A 20417-nucleotide genomic window follows, 5' to 3' on the forward strand; every position below is an offset into this window, starting at 1 on the left:
GTATCATAACCCTAGGGTTTGCATCTAGAGGTCCTTGGATCGTTGGATCAAGATCTGATCTAACGGCTTAGAGATGAGTGGCGACTGAAGTTGGGATCAAACCCTAAATGGATTTTAGGGTTTATGTTAGGTTTGGGCCAGTTGAGTCTTTTGTAACTGGGTCGGTCTAGTCTTGATTGGGCCTGTAATAACATTTGTAAATAATTATTTATTTTATAATAATAATAATAATAATAGTAATTAAATGAAAAAAAACAAGTATCTTCACTTCGATTCAACTTCCTTTTAGATTTTCTTAGGCCACTCGGCTTTCCTCTTATTTGAGCAACAATAAGTACAAAATAAATTCAGAAGATCTGAATTTTTTTTAAAAGAAATTAAGAATTTTAGGTACTGTTAAACTGAATATAAATTATCTATACGATGTGCATAGTAGACATATCATAACCAATTTATCACTTTTTTTCAACAACAAAAAAACATCGTGTCAAATCCCTTTCGTTTTACCGGCCCTTGCTCCGGCTTGTTGCCTTTGGTGTGTTTCGGTCAGAGCACACGAGCCACATGACCTTGGTTTGAGGGCTGGTGAGAGAGAAGAAGAGAACAAAGAGAAAGAAGCATAAAAAAAATCCCTTTCATTTTTATACACATCAACTCTATCAAACTTACTTTTAAAAACTCAGGTATCAAATTAAATTAAAAAAAAAATTAAGTTTACATATAATGCGAACTAAAAACATTTTTAAACAAGTAGAAGTTATTAGTTTTATTAAAAAATATCTAAAATTATAATAAAAAATTACAATAGTATTTTTTTACATCTAAGGTAACAAGACAGTATTTGTTCAAAGACTCTCAACCAATTAACTATGAACGCCTTACCCCTAACGGTGCTCAAAACTGTGACCTCTAAAATGATAACGAGTCCCTTAACCACTTAGGTCAACATAATTAAGACATTTTTATATAACACTATTTTAAACCTTAAAGATTCTAAGATAGACACACCTCCGTGAAATCAATTAACACCGTTATTAATTACATTTTTAAGAACTAATTTACTCAATTGCTAAACTAATTTACTCACTTGAGAAAATACAAACTTAGAGGGTTCTTTTATATGAACTATGAGTGTTCCACGTTTATCCGTTCAACTATCTAAACAAAAACTAATCTTTTTGATCAAGTAACTAGTAAGACTACTCTGTTGGCATGCCATATTAATCCCTCGAATGAACTTAAACAACAAATCTTGTTAGACATATCTTTTCAAAATAGAGTATTGTGTACACCTACATGGGCACCCTTGAACATTAGAATATATTATCAAGACGAGTTGAAAACTTTATTAATTATTTTTAGAGTATTAAATGAAAATATAAAAAAAGGCCTTAAACTAACAGAACCAGATAGCAGAACACTGAAACATTTTATAAAGGGATACAGTAAAGAACAAATCTAAGGATGGAAAGTACAACCATAACTATGAAATCTGTAGTTTAAAACACTAACCTTAGTAATACATCAGCACTGCACATTCTTCAAGTGTATAGTGAAGGTTATAACTCTTGGCAAGGAGGAGGAGGAGGAAACAAAAGCTTCAACCGGAAAGCATCAACGCCATTCAAGTAGTAGTGGAAAAGCCGTTTTGCCCTGATAAACCCTAGACGCCCATAAAGTGCCAGTGCTCCTTTATTTGTCACTTCCAGTGTTACCTTCAACAACATAATAAATGTCAAGATGGTCAATACCGTCATCACCATGAACCTCCCATGTATTTTGAACTTGCAATTATATTGACAGGCATATAATAATGCTAGCGATACCATCTACTTAAGAAGGTGAAGAAATTACTCGGAACATTATGTTTTTGCAAATTCTTATGTTTTAGAAGAATTTTGCCAATTGCAGCAGATATTTCTTGGTAAACGGTAACATCATTTTAGACCCCTTTATACCTTCCTTTTTGAATCAACACATTCTTACTTTGTATAGTTTATACGTAGGCATAGATACTGATGAACCAAATATAGCTGAAAGGTGTTATTAGGTTGAGAAATGCTGAAGAAATCACCAATTGAACATGAATCAGAGTTATGATATCTCAACCACTATCAAAGTTTTTGAAAAAGAGCATAAAATTCGAATGCAGAAAAGATAAAGGTTGGGGCGATGCTGATCCAATAACATGGCTTATGATTCAAGTTCAAGCTTCACTTTGGTCATAGAGATGGTTACCGATTCATGTTCAGACGGCATATACTAGGCATAAAAATAGACAAAATCATCAATCCAGAGTTCAGACTACAAATACCAGGCACAAAAATAGACAATGCCCTGGTCTATAAACACACAAACAAGGTTAACTGATTGGTGAGAGGTGCTATCTCCGCAGAATTAACTGGTTTCACAATGTGTACAAATACATGTGCATCAACATATATGAAAGATGAAACTCATATTCAGAAAAAACTAAATAATTCAAGTGAAAAAAAAAACATTAGCACTGCACCTTATGCTACCTAAACAGCATGAGATTAACAATTATGACATAATTCATACTTAAACCGTACTCCCATTTCAAAATTCAGATCGGTGATACAGCAATGAGCTTCGATATTCATCTTTGCAAATGAAATCACCAGGACAAATGATGAAAGATACAGTACCTCTTCACATCCCGATTCCATCATCATTCTGATGGATCTGGTAACGAGCTCAGTGGCTGCAACATAAGCAAAAGCATCAACATTCAGCATCTTCGTTTTACATGAATTTTGTGACTACATATCTATTGAGGCAATAACAGTTGACAGGAAACCATCCGATACACAATTTTTCTACTTCGAATCAAAAGAATCCAACCCATTTAAAGAAACGAATAGAATGAATGTATATTGTCGAAACGTTTTTCCTTAAAAGTGAAAAGGTGAGATTTTGAAAACCAAATTAATTCTTAATTATTTAATTTAAAAACAAAATGTGGTTTACAAGACCTCTCGTTTCGAAAAATTTTGGATTTCCTTTACGATCGAAAAATACAGTTCGAAGAGTCGCCACCAATCTTTGATTAGGGTGTGATTGGACACCCAAAAATGCTTGCTATTTTAAATAAAAATTAATTTTAATTAAAACAACAAATTAAGGTCTGCGTTACCAAAATCCGAGTTCGGGAGTCGGTTACGTGTGGGAAGGATTAGCACCCCCACAACGCCCTAAATCGGTACCTAATCGATTAATTAACGTCCTTGCATTGAACTTTACAAATTCGAATTCAATTTGATTTTTGATCCCATAAAATAAAAATGTAAATTTAAAACATTCAAAAGCACTCAAATAAATTAAATTAAAATTACCGAGTCGTTTTAGAAAGATAAAGAATGTTCGATTATTTACAAATGTCGAGATCAGATCTTAAAAGTTATAACAACCTTTTCTCGATAAATTTAAATAAACGAACATTTCCTTTTCTTTCATTCCCAAATTTTAGGTGACGAATCAATTTTTGTTTCACTTTTGGGATACACTTTTAATTTAAAATTGTCAAAACGGCCCTCTAATCAGTTAAGACAGGCCACTCGAAACAATTTTAAATTAAAAGGGTATTACCCTTAGTCCGATTATGTAATAGGTCGAGTTATGCCCATGAGGGTACCATACAAATTGTAGAAAAAATGTCATATGATCACATATACATTGAAGAATACAAAAAGAGCTATCATGCAAAGTAACATATTCATACAAAATTACATGCACCTATTTAATAATATAATATGTAAATTAAACGTATGCAATATAGGGTATATAGAAATAACGTACAATATAATAACTAAAGCTTAGTTAATATAATATATATAACACTTACGCACTATTGTGCAAATAAATAAATAAAAACGCATAACATAATAATTAAAATATATTCAATATAAACATATATAATAGTTACGAACTAATGTTCAAATAATATTAAAAACAACACAGAGCCATGATATAAACATTAAAACATGCAATTTTTGAGGGAGTACAGTTCAATTAGACCTAAAATCTTAAAATAAATACTACCCTTAAGCACAAATGGTAACCCTAACCTAAACAGAAAAAATGCAGCCTCTTACTCCCTTTCTCTTCTCTGCTCATCTCATCCTCTACGCTAAACAGAAAGCTCAAACAAAAACCATGGTGACCACCATGGTCACACCCTTTGCTAAGCCCCGATGAGATTTCCATGGCACTCAAAACTCTCTGTCCAAACCCCTCTCTTTTACCGATTCATAACGCATCGAACCAAATGCCCAGACTAAACATGAAACCGACCAACAACACATTCCCTTTTTACTTAGATTTAAAATTAAAACCGAGCCTCTCATACGCATGCAAGCCCCGACTCCGACAACAAATAGATTAGGTAAATTTCTCTCTATTTTCTATGTTTTGAATGCAAAATAATAGACCGCACATAGCATTACTGAATATTTCGAAGAAGAAAAAAAAACAAGGAAAATAACCTGTTTATGGATTGCTTGTATTGTTTTCGGAAAAGATAAGGAAGACCACTGTTACACCGATTGATCTTTGAATACCGGAAAAATATTGTTTACACTGTTTTTATATGTTATTTTGCTGTGTAAAAACGAATGAAAAGGAGAAAAAAAATCTTTTGTGCTTTTCCTCCTCTTGTGTGTAGAATCCTCCCCTGCTCTATAGTGTTCTTTTTTAGTGGTTAATACCCCTCAAACTGACTCTTTACAGTTTTCAATTCCCCACTATTTGATTATTTCAACTTCTAAAAACCAACATTGATCTCTTTCTTTTTCTGCATATAACTGTTGTCCATTGGTCTTGAGCTGGGCCTCCAACAGGTTTGGGCTCATTTGGGCTTTCCCTGGTCCAAATTTATATCGTGTACTAGATACGAAGCCTCCGGACAAAACCGAGCATCTACAGCTGCCCCTCTTTACTCATTATCATGTAACGAGAATAGAGCAAAGATCAAAAGATGATCGAGTTTGTCCGGTCATGAGAACTTCAAAAGATTAAACTATTCCACTGTTACTTCGGGATAAGTGATACTTAAAAAATCTTCTAATGACGGGTCTGCTCCCTTTTCTTTCAAGGAGTATAAGACTCGAACAATCCTTGGCAAACGTGTCTGCTCCCTATTCATTCAGGGAGTATAAGACTCAAACAATCTTCAATAAAACGGGTCCGCTCTCTATTCCTTCAGAGAGTATAGAACTCGGAAAATCTTCAATAAACGGGTCCGCTCCCTATTCGTTCAGGGAGTATAGAACTCGAACAATCTTCATAAAACGTGTTCGCTCTCTATTCCTTCAGAGAGTATAGAACTCGAACAATCTTCAACGAACTTGTCCGCTCCCTATTCCTTCAGAGAGTATAGGACTCAATCTTCAACGAACTTGTCCGCTCCCTATTCCTTCAGAGAGTATAGGACTCAATCTTCAACGAACTTGTCCGCTCCCTATTCCTTCAGAGAGTATAGGACTTAATCTTTAACGAACTTGTCCGCTCCCTATTCCTTCAGAGAGTATAGGACTCAATCTTCAACAAACGAGTTTGCTTCACTACTCTTTCGTGAAGGCTTATAGATTTAATTGCTTCACTTCTCTTTCGTGAAGGCTTAAAATTTACTTATTTTGAAGGTCAAACCTGAAAATCAAACATTATCAATCATGAACATATGCTTGGAAATATTATATTCAAAAATTTAGAATTTGATAAGATCTCTAAAAATTCATCTCTATCATGAAAACTTGTCTGAAAGCCATTGGATATTTGATTCTGCTTTGACTCCATTTTCGTATGAACATCATTCTTGTCAAAATCTCAAGACCAGTTATCTTCATCTCGATGCTTCAATATCTTCAATCTTCAACTATCATTGAGAAACCTACAAATACTTAAGTCATCATGCAATTATGAGTGCCATGATCCTATTCATGCCTAAATGTATGCAAATATGCAATTTGATGCACTTTCTTTTTTCGAAGGAACTCTATCTCCTTTTGATCTTGATGGAACTCGGCTTCATCTTGGGCACAGAACGTTTAGTTCACCCCAGCTAACAATCTCAGTTCCATATTTCTCAGCTTAACAGGGCCTTGACTTCTTTCTTTCCTGAAAACCCACCAGTACCCATAACCAACTTCTTAATTAATGACTGAAATTTTCTACGAACTCCAAAGTTTTAGCTTCCCGTAGCCACACAAGCTTACATGTTTAAACCATTGTCAACTTCAGAATACCTGCATTTTCCAAAACCTTTTTCACAATAATACAAAATGATCTCATGTACTTCAAGTTAAGCTATATGTTTTAACTTTTCAAAATAAGATGCTTACAAAAGGGAAACGAACAAGAAAATACATCTCTTTATTTATATAATGCAAAGAATTTTTAGGTAATTTTATGGAAAACTTTTTACTGGAAACAGTAAAAGAACAAAAGAGTAGGCGTCTTCAAATATCAATAATGCAAATGCTTTTGAACTGGCACGCCGTTAGAATGTCTCGAGTGTAGCTTCTGTCAAAAAGATCTCCAAAATTGTGATACTTAAGAGTATGGAGCTACTTCTAAACTCCCTAAATCTCTATCATTGGATGCCCTAAACCAGTATTGAATCTCATATACATTCAATTCCTCTTGGTAATTTCAATAGAGACTCACTAATCTTTAGTCTCATCCCTGATCACCAACTGTCATTGTTACTATCTATATCAGGAGCCCTTTCCACTTCCAAAATTGATTCAGAACCTCCACCATGCACGAATTCTGAATTTCAAACTCAACTCAAGTCACCCTTTGCGGGTTTTCAACTTGAGACCTCCTTTGGTTCCAAGACGCCTTTTTCGGGTTTTCGTCTTGAACCCTCCTTTTATTTCTCTTTTTTTCATTTTTCTCTTTTTGTTTTTCATACATTTTATATTTTTCTTTTTTCTTTTTTTTAACCATTTTTCATTTTTTTCTCATTTTTCATTTTCTTTCATTTTTCCTCCTTTTTTCTTTTTCTTTTTTCTTTCTCTTTTTTTTATTTCTTCTTCAAGCGAAATATCTTTTAACAGCGTCAGAATTCACTGGATATGGTAATTCTGATCCATCCATTTCAGTTAGAACTAGAGCTCCCCTAGAAAAGGCCTTCTTGACAACATAAGGTCCTTCCCAATTGGGCATCCATTTTCCTCTGAAATCCTTCTGAATAGGCAAAATCCTTTTAAGCACCAAATCTCCCTCATGGAATTCTCGAAGACGAACTTTCTTACCATGTGCCCGTATCATACGTCTTTGGTACATCTGACCATGACAAATAGCTTTCAATCTCTTTTCTTCAATCAGATTCAACTGGTCATACCTAGCTTGGACCCATTCTGCCTCATTGAGCTTTACCTCTGACAAAATCCGAAGTGATGGAATTTCCACCTCAATAGGTAAAACACTTCCATCCCATAAACCAAAGAAAATGGAGTTGCCCCAGTTGACGTTCGTACTGAAGTTCGATAAGCAAACAGAGCAAAGGGCAACTTTTCATGCCAATCCTTATAGGTCTCAGTCATTTTCTCTATGAGCCTTTTGATGTTTTTATTGGCCGCCTCAACGGCCCCATTCATCTTTGGGCGATAAGTGGAGGAATTATGATGCTTTATTTTGAACTGTTTACAGACCGAGTCCATCATCTTATTATTTAAATTAAACGCATTATCGGAGATAATCCTCTCTGGTAAACCATATCTACAAATGATCTCCTTCTTCAAAAATTTGCATATTGTAGACTGGGTAACATTTGCGTAAGAAGCCGCTTCTACCCACTTGGTGAAATAATCTATGGCTACCAGAATGAAGCGATGACCATTTGAAGCTTTGGGCGAAATTTGTCCAATAACATCCATGCCCCACATTGAGAATGGCCACGGAGCTGTCATTACATGCAACGGATGAGGAGGAATATGTATTCTATCTCCATAAATCTGACATTTGTGACATTTTCGGGCATAATTGATACAGTCTGTTTCCATAGTTGACCAATAATACCCAAATCTCATAATCTGCCTAGCCATAGCATGCCTATTAGCATGAGTACCACATATTCCCTCATGCACTTCTTCAAGAATCAATTTGGCTTCTTTCGCGTCAACACATCTTAACAAGACCTGATCCAGACTTTTCTTGTATAGGGTCTCACCATCAAGCACATACCCTGATGCCATTCTTCTAATGGTTCTCTTATCATTCTCAGTGGCCTGTTCTGGATAACTCTGATACCTTATATATTGCAAGATATCATAATACCAAGGGTTTCCATCTTCTTCCTCTTCGATATTAAAACAATGGGCTGGATACTCATAAGCCTTCATTTCAATGGGCATCATATTTGAATGATCGTTCATCTTAAACGCTGCTGCCAATGTGGCTAAGGCATCTGCCATTTGATTCTCTTCTCTGGGGAGGTAATTGAAAGTTACTTCATCAAATTCTTCAACAAGTTCCATTACCAACTTACGGTATTCTACAAGCTTGGGATCTTTTGTCTCCCATTCTCCTCTGAGTTGGTAAATTACCAAAGCTGAATCATCATACACTTTGAGCATTTTTATTTTGTGATCAACAGCAGCTCTAATACCCAGAACACAAGCTTCATACTCGGCCATATTGTTTGTATAATCAAAATTAAGCCGACTGGTAAAAGGATAATGCTCTCCTTCTGGTGATACCAAAATTGCCCCGATTCTATATCCCAAGGCATTTGAAGCACCATCGAAGTTCAACTTCCAATATTTGCTAGTGGATGCCACTGCTTCTTCTACCGAAATAGCCATTAAATCTTCATCTGGGAAATCAAAGCTCAACGACTCATATTCTTCCGAAGCCCTGCTTGCAATGAATTCCGCTATAGCACTTCCTTTAATTGCCGTCTGGTTTACATACTGGATGTCAAACTCGGACAATAAGATCTGCCAACGAGCTAATCTTCCAGATAATGCAGGCACACCCATTAGATATTTCAAGGGATCAAGCTTGGATATAAGCCAAGTAGTATGATACAACATATATTGCCTAAGCCTTCGGGTAGCCCATACTAAAGCGCAACACAACTTTTCAACGGGTGAGTATCCTGTCTCACATTCAGTGAACTTCTTACTGAGATAATAAATAGCCCTTTCTTTCTTCTCAGTTTGGTCACGTTGCCCCAGCACACACCCCATTGAATTTTCATAAACCGACAAATACAAAAATCAATGGTTTGCCTGAGATAGGTGGCGCCAAGATTGGAGTGCTCGACAAATATCTTTTCACTGCTTCAAAAGCTCTTTGACAATCCTCACTCCATTCCCCTGAGTTATTCTTACGAAGAAGGCGGAATATGGGATCACACTTTTCAGTCAACTGCGAAATAAACCGAGCTATGTAATTCAATCTCCCCAAAAATCCTCTGGCTTCTTTTTGTGTTCGTGGGGCTGGCAAGTCTTGAATAGCCTTTACTTTATCTGGGTCTATTTCAATTCCTTTTTGGCTTACTATGAATCCCAATAACTTCCCAGATGTCACCCCAAAAGTACATTTATTTGGGTTGAGTTTTAACTGGCATCTTCTTAGTCTTTTAAAAAGCTTTCTCAAATTCCCGATATGTTCTTCCTCTGTCTTAGCTTTGACAATCATATCATCGACATAAACTTCTATCTCTTTATGCATCATGTCATGAAATAACGTCACCATGGCCCTTTGATATGTTGCCCCTGCATTCTTCAGTCCAAACGGCATTACTTTATAACAAAACGTTCCCCACATGGTAACGAATGTCCTTTTTTTCCATATCTTCAGGGTTCATCTTAATTTGATTGTAGCCAGAGAAACCATTCATAAAAGAGAATAAAGAATTTCCAGCAGTATTATCCACTAGTGTGTCTATATGTGGCAAAGGAAAATTATCTTTTGGACTAGCTCGGTTGAGATCTCTGTAGTCAACACACATTCGAACTTTCCCATCCTTCTTCGGTACTGGGACAATATTAGCTACCCATTCAGGATATTTGGCCACTTTAAGAAACCCGGCATCAAATTGTTTTTTCACTTCCTCTTTAATCTTGAGCAGCATCTCAGGTCTCATTCTTCTCAGTTTTTGTTGTACCGGTTTACATTCAGGCTTTATTGGCAGTTTGTGAACAACCAACTCTGTATCTAAACCCGGCATATCTTCGTATGACCAAGCAAACACATTCTTGTATTCTTGAAGCAATTATATCAAATCATATCGACCTCCAACTGACAGAGTGGTACCAATCTTTATTTCTCTCTTATCTTCATCTGTCCCCAAATTCAAAATCTCAGTAGGCTCTTTATGAGGTAGAATCTGCTTATCTTCATTCTCCACCATTTTCAGCAATTCAGAAGGTAATTCACATCCCTCATCATCATCACAATCTTCGATTTCCCCTTGACATATAGGCTTCTCGAAATCAATCTCCGGGTCAGAGTCATTGGCATTCATATTATTGATATCTGAGCTCCTGAAAAAATAATGAAAGAGAAGATATATATACATATATACATATATATACATATGGGAGGATCTTTTCCCATATAAAATAAATAAAAAGAAATAAATACATACATATATACAACAAAGAATGAATGAATGAAATGCATGGGAGAATGTTTTCCATTTGGAACTAACAGAATGCATCCTTTATTGAAAGCAAGAAAAAACAAACAGCTTAACCCTTTACATAAAATCACCTATTGCCCCAGGGTATGAACAACAGGGAGAAAGTTCCAGTGCATTACTCTGTAAAAGATTTGTAAACTACAGGCAGTTCTTCCGCGGTCCAATTATTCAACACGAAGCCCGGCGGTGCAGGATAAATGCCCATATCTCTCATTTCCTCAAATTCATCATCAGTTATAGCGTTAATGCCTAAATCTCTCAAGGCATCCTCAACCATCACCTCAGTATTCCTTGAATTCCCTTGAAACATATGTCCCCCAGATATGAAAATACTGCTCAACGGCGAGAAAATCATGGGTTCCCAACTAAGGTCTTCACCAGCCAATCTGGCCTTTCTCATTTCCTGACTCTTCTTAATTCCCCTCAACTTATCCCTCGGAGTTGGCTGATACCCCAAACCAAATCGATCTCTTTTAGTAACAGGGCATATTGGATTCACCGGTCCTTACAACTGTCGACCTAACCCCTTTCCTACTTTCGCTCCTCTTCCAAGAGTCAATTTGAGCCCCATCTTGGTACAGTATGACAATCGAGGCTTTGGTATCTTCCTGCCTTCGGCCACAAACGTAGAATTGACAAACTCCAACGATCTGAAAGAACACTCGACGGCTTGCTCATCAACTTCAATATACGGAGCAGTAGTAGAAACAGAAGCAATAATGTCCTCTTCAGCATGAATACATACCAACCTTCCATCAATCACAAATTTCAGTCTCTAGTGCAATGTGGACGGAACTGCACCGGCCTGATGAATCCAAGGCCTTCCCAACAAACAATTGTACGTAGGCATAATGCCATTACGAGAAATTCTACTTCATAAGTTGCTGGTCCAATATTCAGAGGAACATCAATCTTGCCCAACACTTCTCTTTTAGTCCCATCGAAAGCTCGAACCACACTTTGACAGGTTCTCATAAGTGTACTATCTAATGGAAGCTTCTTTAGAGTCACTAAAGGCATCACATTCAAAGTGAACCATTATCAACTAAGACCCGGGACAACACATGCCCTTTACATTTAACTGTAATGTGCAAAGCCTTCTGACTACCCATCATCCCAGAAGGGATTTCATCCTCAGAAAAAGATAAAAAATTATCAGCTTGTACATTGGAAACTAAACGATCCAACTTTTCAATGGGCAACTCTTCGAAACAAAAGTCTGGTTCAAAATCTTTAACAGAGCATTCCTATGGGCCTCTGAACTCAAAAGTAATGATAAAACAGAAATACGGGCAGGCAACTTGTGTAACTGTTCCACAACACTGTATTCACTGTGTTTCAGAAACTTCAAAAATTTTACCGCTTCACTCTCGGTTACTGGTTCATTGATAACAGGCTTATCCTCTTCTATCTGCACATCAACTTTTTTCCCCTTATCAACTACAACCTTCTTCTCAGACTCTTTAGGTGGATTAAGAGAATAACACCTACCACTTCTAGTAAAGCGTCCCACCTCATCTATTTCCTCATTCTCTTTTGTTACATCTCCCATCTGGCAATCATATCTCCAAGGCACTTGTTTATTATCCCGATATGGGAATGGAGATGGAGGTGTAATAACCATTTTCGGGGCTACCTTCTCAGCAACTCGATTTTTGGGAGTAATAATTAGGAGACAACTGGCATTGTATACCCCTTTAAACGATCCTTCTGAAGCGCAAACTTCCGCTTCCTCTTCTTCAGCAATCTCTCTAAAGAACTCAATTTCTTTATTGTCCATCATGTCTTGTATCAAAGATAGGAAGTCAGGACATTGCTGAATATTGTGTCCCTCACTGTTATGATACAGACATACCTCTCCATTGTTAAACTGTTCACCCATCAAACTGGGCTTCAACAATCCTACCTTGACCATTTGGCACCATACCCAACTCATGGGTGATACCACCTCACTAACATTCCTTACAATTCTCTTTCCTTTCTCTTCAGTAATCGCATTAACTCTGCCCCTGCATAGCTTGGCAACGGATTATGAGCTATATTTGGCTGCTCACTGTCACCAAAGTTGATGACATTCCTCGTTCTCAAAGCTTGGACAACCTTCTTAAAAGCAGTACAATTCTCAATGGAATGCCCAGGGTTCCCTGCATGGTACTCACACTGAGCACTAGCATCATACCATTTGGGAAAAAAAGGTTGTATTGGTGTCACGTGATACGGCGAAACCACATGTCGATCATACAAAATCTGAAACAATTCCTTATAAGTCATCAGAATTGGATCAAATTGAGGTCTCTCTCTCCTCTGGTCCCTTGCCCCTTGTCTATTATCATTTTGTGTTGATGACCCTGCTCCTTGAGGACGGGAAACAGTGATGTTATTAGAATCGTACTGCCTCACATTACTGACTTCGCTTTCCTTTTTCCTCGTTGGTGGTCTCTTATTAGACTCTCCTCCTTCGAGCTTTCCACTCTTAATCGCCATTTCAATCATTTCTTCTGCTGTAACCACATCAGCAAAACTTCGATAAGGATTACCGATAAGATGCAAGAAAAAAGGAGCCTTTAAGGTGTTGACAAAAAGCATATTTGTTTCCTCCTCTTCCAATGGCGGGTGGACTTGCACTGCTACATCTCTCCATCTTTGAGCATATTGTCTAAAACTCTCGTTAGACTTCTTTTCCATTCCTTGCAACATCATTCTGTTGGGCCTAACATCTTTCACATGTTTGTATTGCTCAAGAAAAGACTTAGCCAAGTCTTTCATGATTTAATATTAGCTCTACTCAGCTGGTTATACCATCGGATTGCCAAGCCAGTTAAGCTTTCCTGAAAGCAGTGTATCAACAATTGATCGTCCCCTATGTATCCGGTCATCTTCCTACAAAACATCGTGATATGCGCAGAGGGACACCTAGTACCATCAAACTTCTCAAAGTCAGGAACTTTAAACTTTGGAGGCAAGACCAGATCAGGAACTAGACTTAACTCATTTGCGTCAAATCCATAGACACTGGTATCTTCCTTCATGGCTCTGACCTCTCTTTCTAACTGCTTCCATTTCTCTTCTAACAGATTGTTTTGGTCCTTCTTGGCTTCTTCATCAAGGTCCGGAACTTGATGATATTGATGTTCTTCCTGATACGAACTAGATCCAGGCTGTACGTTAACAGAAGCACCGATTGGATTAATGTGCACCTTCCCGACATGAACAGGGGTCACTTGAACGTTCTGAGATTGTTTTGGGGTTAACCCTGGATAATGAAGTGGGTCCTCAGTTACACCTTCTGGCATAGGGCTTTTCCCATGTTCTGGATTTCTTCCTTCCAACATACTCGCAAAACAACATCTCCTTTTGGGCATTCATCATATCTTCTTGCATTTTCTTGATATTATCTTGTAACTCCAACTGAGCCTTCTCAATTTGGGCAAGTTTGTCTTCCATAACTTTCTTCCTGGTTCTGTAGATATGCTTGGGATTTTCCAGTATTACTCTGTCACAAAGTCATTTTGTTATCGCTGATATTTATTAATGAATATGAGATATATGATTATGAATGAATAAAATACGATGCAAAAATTTAAATGTATTAAAAATGCATATGCAAAATGCAGGGTGTTGATCCTGGAACGACTCCTTAGAACAACTCTTTATATTAGAACGACATTCAATTACAAAGTTGAAACATATCACAAATAAATCTGCACCATCTCTCTTATTTCTTGTACATGTGCTAGCAACTCTACAATCTTCTGATTTTCTTCAGCCTCTGGATCCAGTTCTTCAGTCACATCAGCAGCTTCCTCATATAGAATGACCAAATATTGAGCTATTCCCCGCGCGTGTTCTAGGTAACAAGCAATAAAGTCCTCTCTTTGCTTAACTCTCGCCTGAGCTCGCTCCCATCGAAAATGCCACTGTATATCCCCCTCATAGGGAACTATCAATAGCTCACTTGAACCATGGCTTCAAGCTCGCCCACTTGTCTCTTCAAACTTTCAACCTCCCCACGGCTCGAGCTACCTTCCCCGCTTCGGTATCGTCGTAATACAGTCTCTAAACTTGAAATTTTCCCCTTCAACTTCTCATTCTGGGCTTGACTCTTTTGTAACCATTGCTCTAAAGAATCATTTTCTTTCGATAAAATCTTCACTTGGTGTCTGCTTTGTTTGAGCTCTTCTTGACTCTCTCCGGCTACTCTTTTGAGGCTTGCCACCTCTTGCCTCAATTCGACAGACTTACTCGAGCTAGAACCTGCCTGAGCTTTTACCATTCGCTGATAAGTTGACCGAAGATCGTCAAAATCCAGCCGAAGTTGCTTCTCTACTTTTTCAATTCGATCTGCTCTACTCTTCTGAATGTCAATCTCCAATCCCTTTTGATACACTTCATCTTCTAGCTTCTGTAAAGTCATTCTCCATTGTCTCCGTTCTGCTTCGAAATCGCGCTTGGCTAACTCTAATGGAGATGGCACCACTCTCAACTGTTCCTCTACCGGCTGAATATTTTCAGGATTCACTATCGGGATGTTGTCGTTTACTCGACCGCTTCTCCACTGCTCGTACTCTTGAGATAACTCGAGATCATAAGTGAACAGATTCACACGACGAGTTTGCTTCCAAGCCTCAGCAACCCCTTTAACTTTAACCTTATACTGATCTCCTTTGAATGCAAAATCCGACCCTACCAAGTCCCACGTGGCTGGGATGAACTGCCTCGATCATACTGTCTGGAAACTAGTAGCGGTGCATACCCAACAGAACCCCATATACCTGGCAAAGGAACCCAATCTCGCTCTCCACATCGGTAAAGTATATCCGAAGAGATATTCCACGAAGCTCGCCACACGATATCACCATCTCTAATATCCTTGAAGATGACCATCCATTTTTCTTCAGTAAAACCCCCAGGCCACTCTTTAGAAAGAAAATCCTTCAAAGGTTTAGTCCACTCTTTAGAAAGAAAATCCTTCAAAGGTGAGAAACCGTCTAAAAATACTCGTCCTGGTGCCCTTTCAACATGTTTGAAATGACTCAGAATCCACACTAGCAGCAAAGGCGCACATCCTATAAAGCGTCATTCTCCCTCGCGTCTACAAGAACTCAAAGACCGGAACGTCTCAGCTAGAATAGCTGGAACAGGATCCACGCGCTTGTCTAATCTTTCAAACAGGTCAACGACTGATACGTCTACATATCCTAGCACCTTTGGAAAAATAACGAGCCCATAAATCCCTAAAGCAAACAAGTCAAGCTTCTTTCTCTTATCAGGATGATGATCAATTACTTCTTTCAAAGCAGCCCAAGAGATACACTCACTGTCTCCCTTCTTCTTAATGTTTCTGATTACCCAATCTTCACTCATTCCGGTCATCAATAGTAATTTCTTCTTAAACGAAGGAGTGACTGGCAGCTTGGTATATATTCTATCCATTTGGGACCTCGGACAACGGACCAAAGCTTGATACTCCTCTATTGTTGGTGTCAGGTCCACCCTACCAAATGTGAAACAGCTATAAGCCGGATTCCAGAACTGTGCCAATGCTCTAAACATTTTCGGTCAATAGGAACATCTAGAAGACAAGGAATATCGACGTACAACTGATAAAACATCTCCTTATCGGCTGCTTCCCATCTTCCCCATATCTCTCTTAGCTCACTCAGATCATTCTGACGTACGTTGATGTGAGTGTAACCAAATAACTCTGACACATATCCAGGCATCACATTGTCTCCATTGGTCAACTGGGATTGTTCCGACCACCTCAGAACATCTGCATTGTCCTCAACCTCTTTCTGAACCGTTCGTTCCATATTACTGGCCTTCTATATGGACATCGACCCCAAATCAACACCATGTAATGGACAATGCAATGCAAAACAGAAAAGAAACAAGGCAAAAACAACAAAAGATCGGTTAGTAAACATAAAGCAATTAAATCGGGATAATAATTTGTTCAAGAATCCTACCCACATGCTGTTATTCACAAAAATAAATCATAACTGCATGATATCTAATTCGCATGCTTGTTCAAAAAATAAACCTAACCGCATGATATCTAGTTCGCATGCATTTATTCGAAAAAAACGAACATAAATGACTCAACAAAGCTTTTCCTTGTGTACCCTCCTCACGGGATTCTTAAGGTTCGGGTTTGGCTCAACCTAAGTTCAGGCTCTACGTTCACTATATGCCGGGTTAGGTTCTAAAGTAATAGGTTCTCGAATTGTCCTTGCTGGTTCCCCCTTGGGCTGCCAAACCCTCAATCCTGGCCCATCATAGGCTTTAGGGGATCGAGTTCAATTTCGAGGGAACACACCTCCTTATGTCCATGCGGAGGTGATTACCATCACGAGGACCATAAGGCGTGAGCTCCAGGAGCGATCCACTATCCCATGCGGAGGTGAAAACCACACGAGGGCATAGTCTCTCACTCCTACTTAAATAGGACGGAGCGGGGTTTTAGCTCATGTTATGATAATGCAGCTGTGCAGTGTGTGAGGAAAAGAAAAAAACAAACAATAAAAACACTCAAAATCAATTCCTATAACAAACAATTATTCTGAAACCATTAGCAAACAGATTAGTACAACTATTTAATTGTTAATCGAATTAAATTAAAAAAAATCAAAATACAAACAAAACTTATTAAAAACCAAATAAGAGATCAAAAATCAAATTAAAACGAATTTGTAATTTTTAATTTCAAAGACAATTAATTAATTGACTATCGGCATGACTCTCTAAAAAAAAGTCCCCAGCAGAGTCGCCAAGCTGTCGAAACGTTTTTTCCTTAAAAGTGAAAAGGTGAGATTTTGAAAACCAAATTAATTCTTAATTATTTAATTTAAAAACAAAATGTGGTTTACAAGACCTCTCGTTTCGAAAAATTTTGGATTTCCTTTACGATCAAAAATTACAGTTCGAAGAGTCGCCACCAATCTTTGATTAGGGTGTGATTGGACATCAAAAAATGCTTGCTATTTTAAATAAAAATTAATTTTAATTAAAACAACAAATTAAGGTCTGCGTTACCAAAATCCGAGTTCGGGAGTCGGTTACGTGTGGGGAAGGATTAGCACCCCCACAACGCCCTAAATCGGTACCTAATCGATTAATTAACGTCCTTGCATTGAACTTTACAAATTCGAATTCAATTTGATTTTTGATCCCATAAAATAAAAATGTAAATTTAAAACATTCAAAAGCACTCAAATAAATTAAATTAAAATTACCAAGTCGTTTTAGAAAGATAAAGAATGTTCGATTATTTACAAATGTCGAGATCAGATCTTAAAAGTTATAACAACCTTTTCTCGATAAATTTAAATAAACGAACATTTCCTTTTCTTTCATTCCCAAATTTTAGGTGACGAATCAATTTTTGGTTTCACTTTTGGGATACACTTTTAATTTAAAATTGTCAAAACGGCCCTCTAATCAGTTAAGACAGGCCACTCGAAACAATTTTAAATTAAAAGGGTATTACCCTTAGTCCGATTATGTAATAGGTCGAGTTATGCCCATGAGGGTACCATACAAATTGTAGAAAAAATGTCATATGATCACATATACATTGAAGAATACAAAAAGAGCTATCATGCAAAGTAACATATTCATACAAAAATTACATGCACCTATTTAATAATATAATATGTAAATTAAACGTATGCAATATAGGGTATATAGAAATAACGTACAATATAATAACTAAAGCTTAGTTAATATAATATATATAACACTTACGCACTATTGTGCAAATAAATAAATAAAAATGCATAACATAATAATTAAAATATATTCAATATAAACATATATAATAGTTACGAACTAATGTTCAAATAATATTAAAAACAACACAGAGCCATGATATAAACATTAAAACATGCAATTTTTGAGGGAGTACAGTTCAATTAGACCTAAAATCTTAAAATAAATACTACCCTTAAGCACAAATGGTAACCCTAACCTAAGCAAAAAAAATGCAGCCTCTTACTCCCTTTCTCTTCTCTGCTCATCTCATCCTCTACGCTAAACAGAAAGCTCAAACAAAAACCATGGTGACCACCATGGTCACACCCTTTGCTAAGCCCCGATGAGATTTCCATGGCACTCAAAACTCTCTGTCCAAACCCCTCTCTTTTACCGATTCATAACGCATCGAACCAAATGCCCAGACTAAACATGAAACCGACCAACAACACATTCCCTCTTTACTTAGATTTAAAATTAAAACCGAGCCTCTCATACGCATGCAAGCCCCGACTCCGACAACAAATAGATTAGGTAAATTTCTCTCTATTTTCTATGTTTTGAATGCAAAATAATAGACCGCACATAGCATTACTGAATATTTCGAAGAAGAAAAAAAAACAAGGAAAATAACCTGTTTATGGATTGCTTGTATTGTTTTCGGAAAAGATAAGGAAGACCATTGTTACACCGATTGATCTTTGAATACCGGAAAAATATTATTTACATGTTTTTATATGTTATTTTGTGTGTAAAAACGAATGAAAAGGAGAAAAAAAATCTTTTGTGCTTTTCCTCCTCTTGTGTGTAGAATCCTCCCCTGCTCTATAGTGTTCTTTTTTAGTGGTTAATACCCTCAAACTGACTCTTTACAGTTTTCAATTCCCACTATTTGATTATTTCAACTTCTAAAACCAACATTGATCTCTTTCTTTTTCTGCATACAACTGCTGTCCATTGGTCTTGAGCTGGGCCTCCAACAGGTTTGGGCTCATTTGGGCTTTCCCTGGTCCAAATTTATATCGTGTACTAGATACGAAGCCTCCGGACAAAACCGAGCATCTACATATATATTTACCAATTCTTCTTCCACGATAAGGCTTGATTACAACTAACATGGCAATGTAGCCCCTGAAAGTATTTCTATGTTCCCCCATCTTGCATACCACAGTTCCCACGCATTTACCCTTGTGAAAAGCCTGCTTTTATTTTAAAGCGTGAAAAATAAGGAACTTTGGATAAAACCCATAGCGCAAAAGCTAAAAGTAAGGGGGTGGGGGAGATATTACGAGGAACGAGAGTTGGGGCCAAAGGTAGACGAAATATCGGTAAGTGAAGATGGAGTAAGGCTCACTAAGTTCTTGATCGACCAAGTTCATGATGAGAGGCAGATGATGCTCCCCTCCATAGCTAACATATTCTATCTCCGCTTCATCAAATTCCGCCTTATCTTCGGGAATTCCTTCCATTCTTTCTCTCTCTCCCTCTCTGGGTTTCTTTCTGCTGCAGCAGAACAGAAGCATCAATCTCTTTGATTAAAAGCCTTTATGATAAATGGAAAAATTACATGTGTATTCACTGAGTTATAGAGATAGTTATATTTTAATCACTTAATTAAAATTTTTAATTCGAATAAATAAATGGAAGTAGAAAATAGAAATGGTGAAATGTAAACGGGGTTAAGGGAATCGAACCTTATACATAAGTTATACTACAGTTAATACGTTATTGATATATATATATATATATAAAATAAATCATTAATATTTGTTATTCTCGTAAAAATTTTATTTAATATATAAAATATATTTATTAATAATTTTAATAAACACTAGTTACTTATTAAAACAAAATATTATATTATTAAAATTTTAATAAATGTATTTTAAATATTTAAATATTCAGTTATAAGATATAAAAACAATTTATTCTTTTATTTTGTTTTGATTTGATTTGATATTGTGATTATTATGTTTTCATTTTCAAATTG

General features: G+C 36.9%; 1 protein-coding gene across 1 annotated transcript; it reads right to left on the reverse strand.

The window, feature by feature from the left end:
• Window positions 1-1380: 1380 nt before the first annotated feature.
• On the reverse strand, window positions 1381-19963 carry LOC120147747 (N-alpha-acetyltransferase MAK3-like). Its single transcript, XM_039161057.1, has 4 exons — window positions 19717-19963; window positions 19506-19626; window positions 2670-2725; window positions 1381-1715 (listed from the first exon to the last, which is right to left on the reverse strand). The coding sequence occupies exons 1-4, from the start codon at window positions 19948-19950 to the stop codon at window positions 1560-1562; spliced, it is 567 nt and encodes a 188-aa protein (XP_039016988.1). The 5' UTR covers window positions 19951-19963; the 3' UTR covers window positions 1381-1559.
• Between the last annotated feature and the right edge of the window lie 454 nt (window positions 19964-20417).

Source organism: Hibiscus syriacus, unplaced genomic scaffold (assembly GCF_006381635.1).
Source record: "Hibiscus syriacus cultivar Baekdansim isolate YM2019G1 unplaced genomic scaffold, ASM638163v2 tig00110940_pilon, whole genome shotgun sequence".
NCBI lineage: Eukaryota > Viridiplantae > Streptophyta > Magnoliopsida > Malvales > Malvaceae > Hibiscus > Hibiscus syriacus.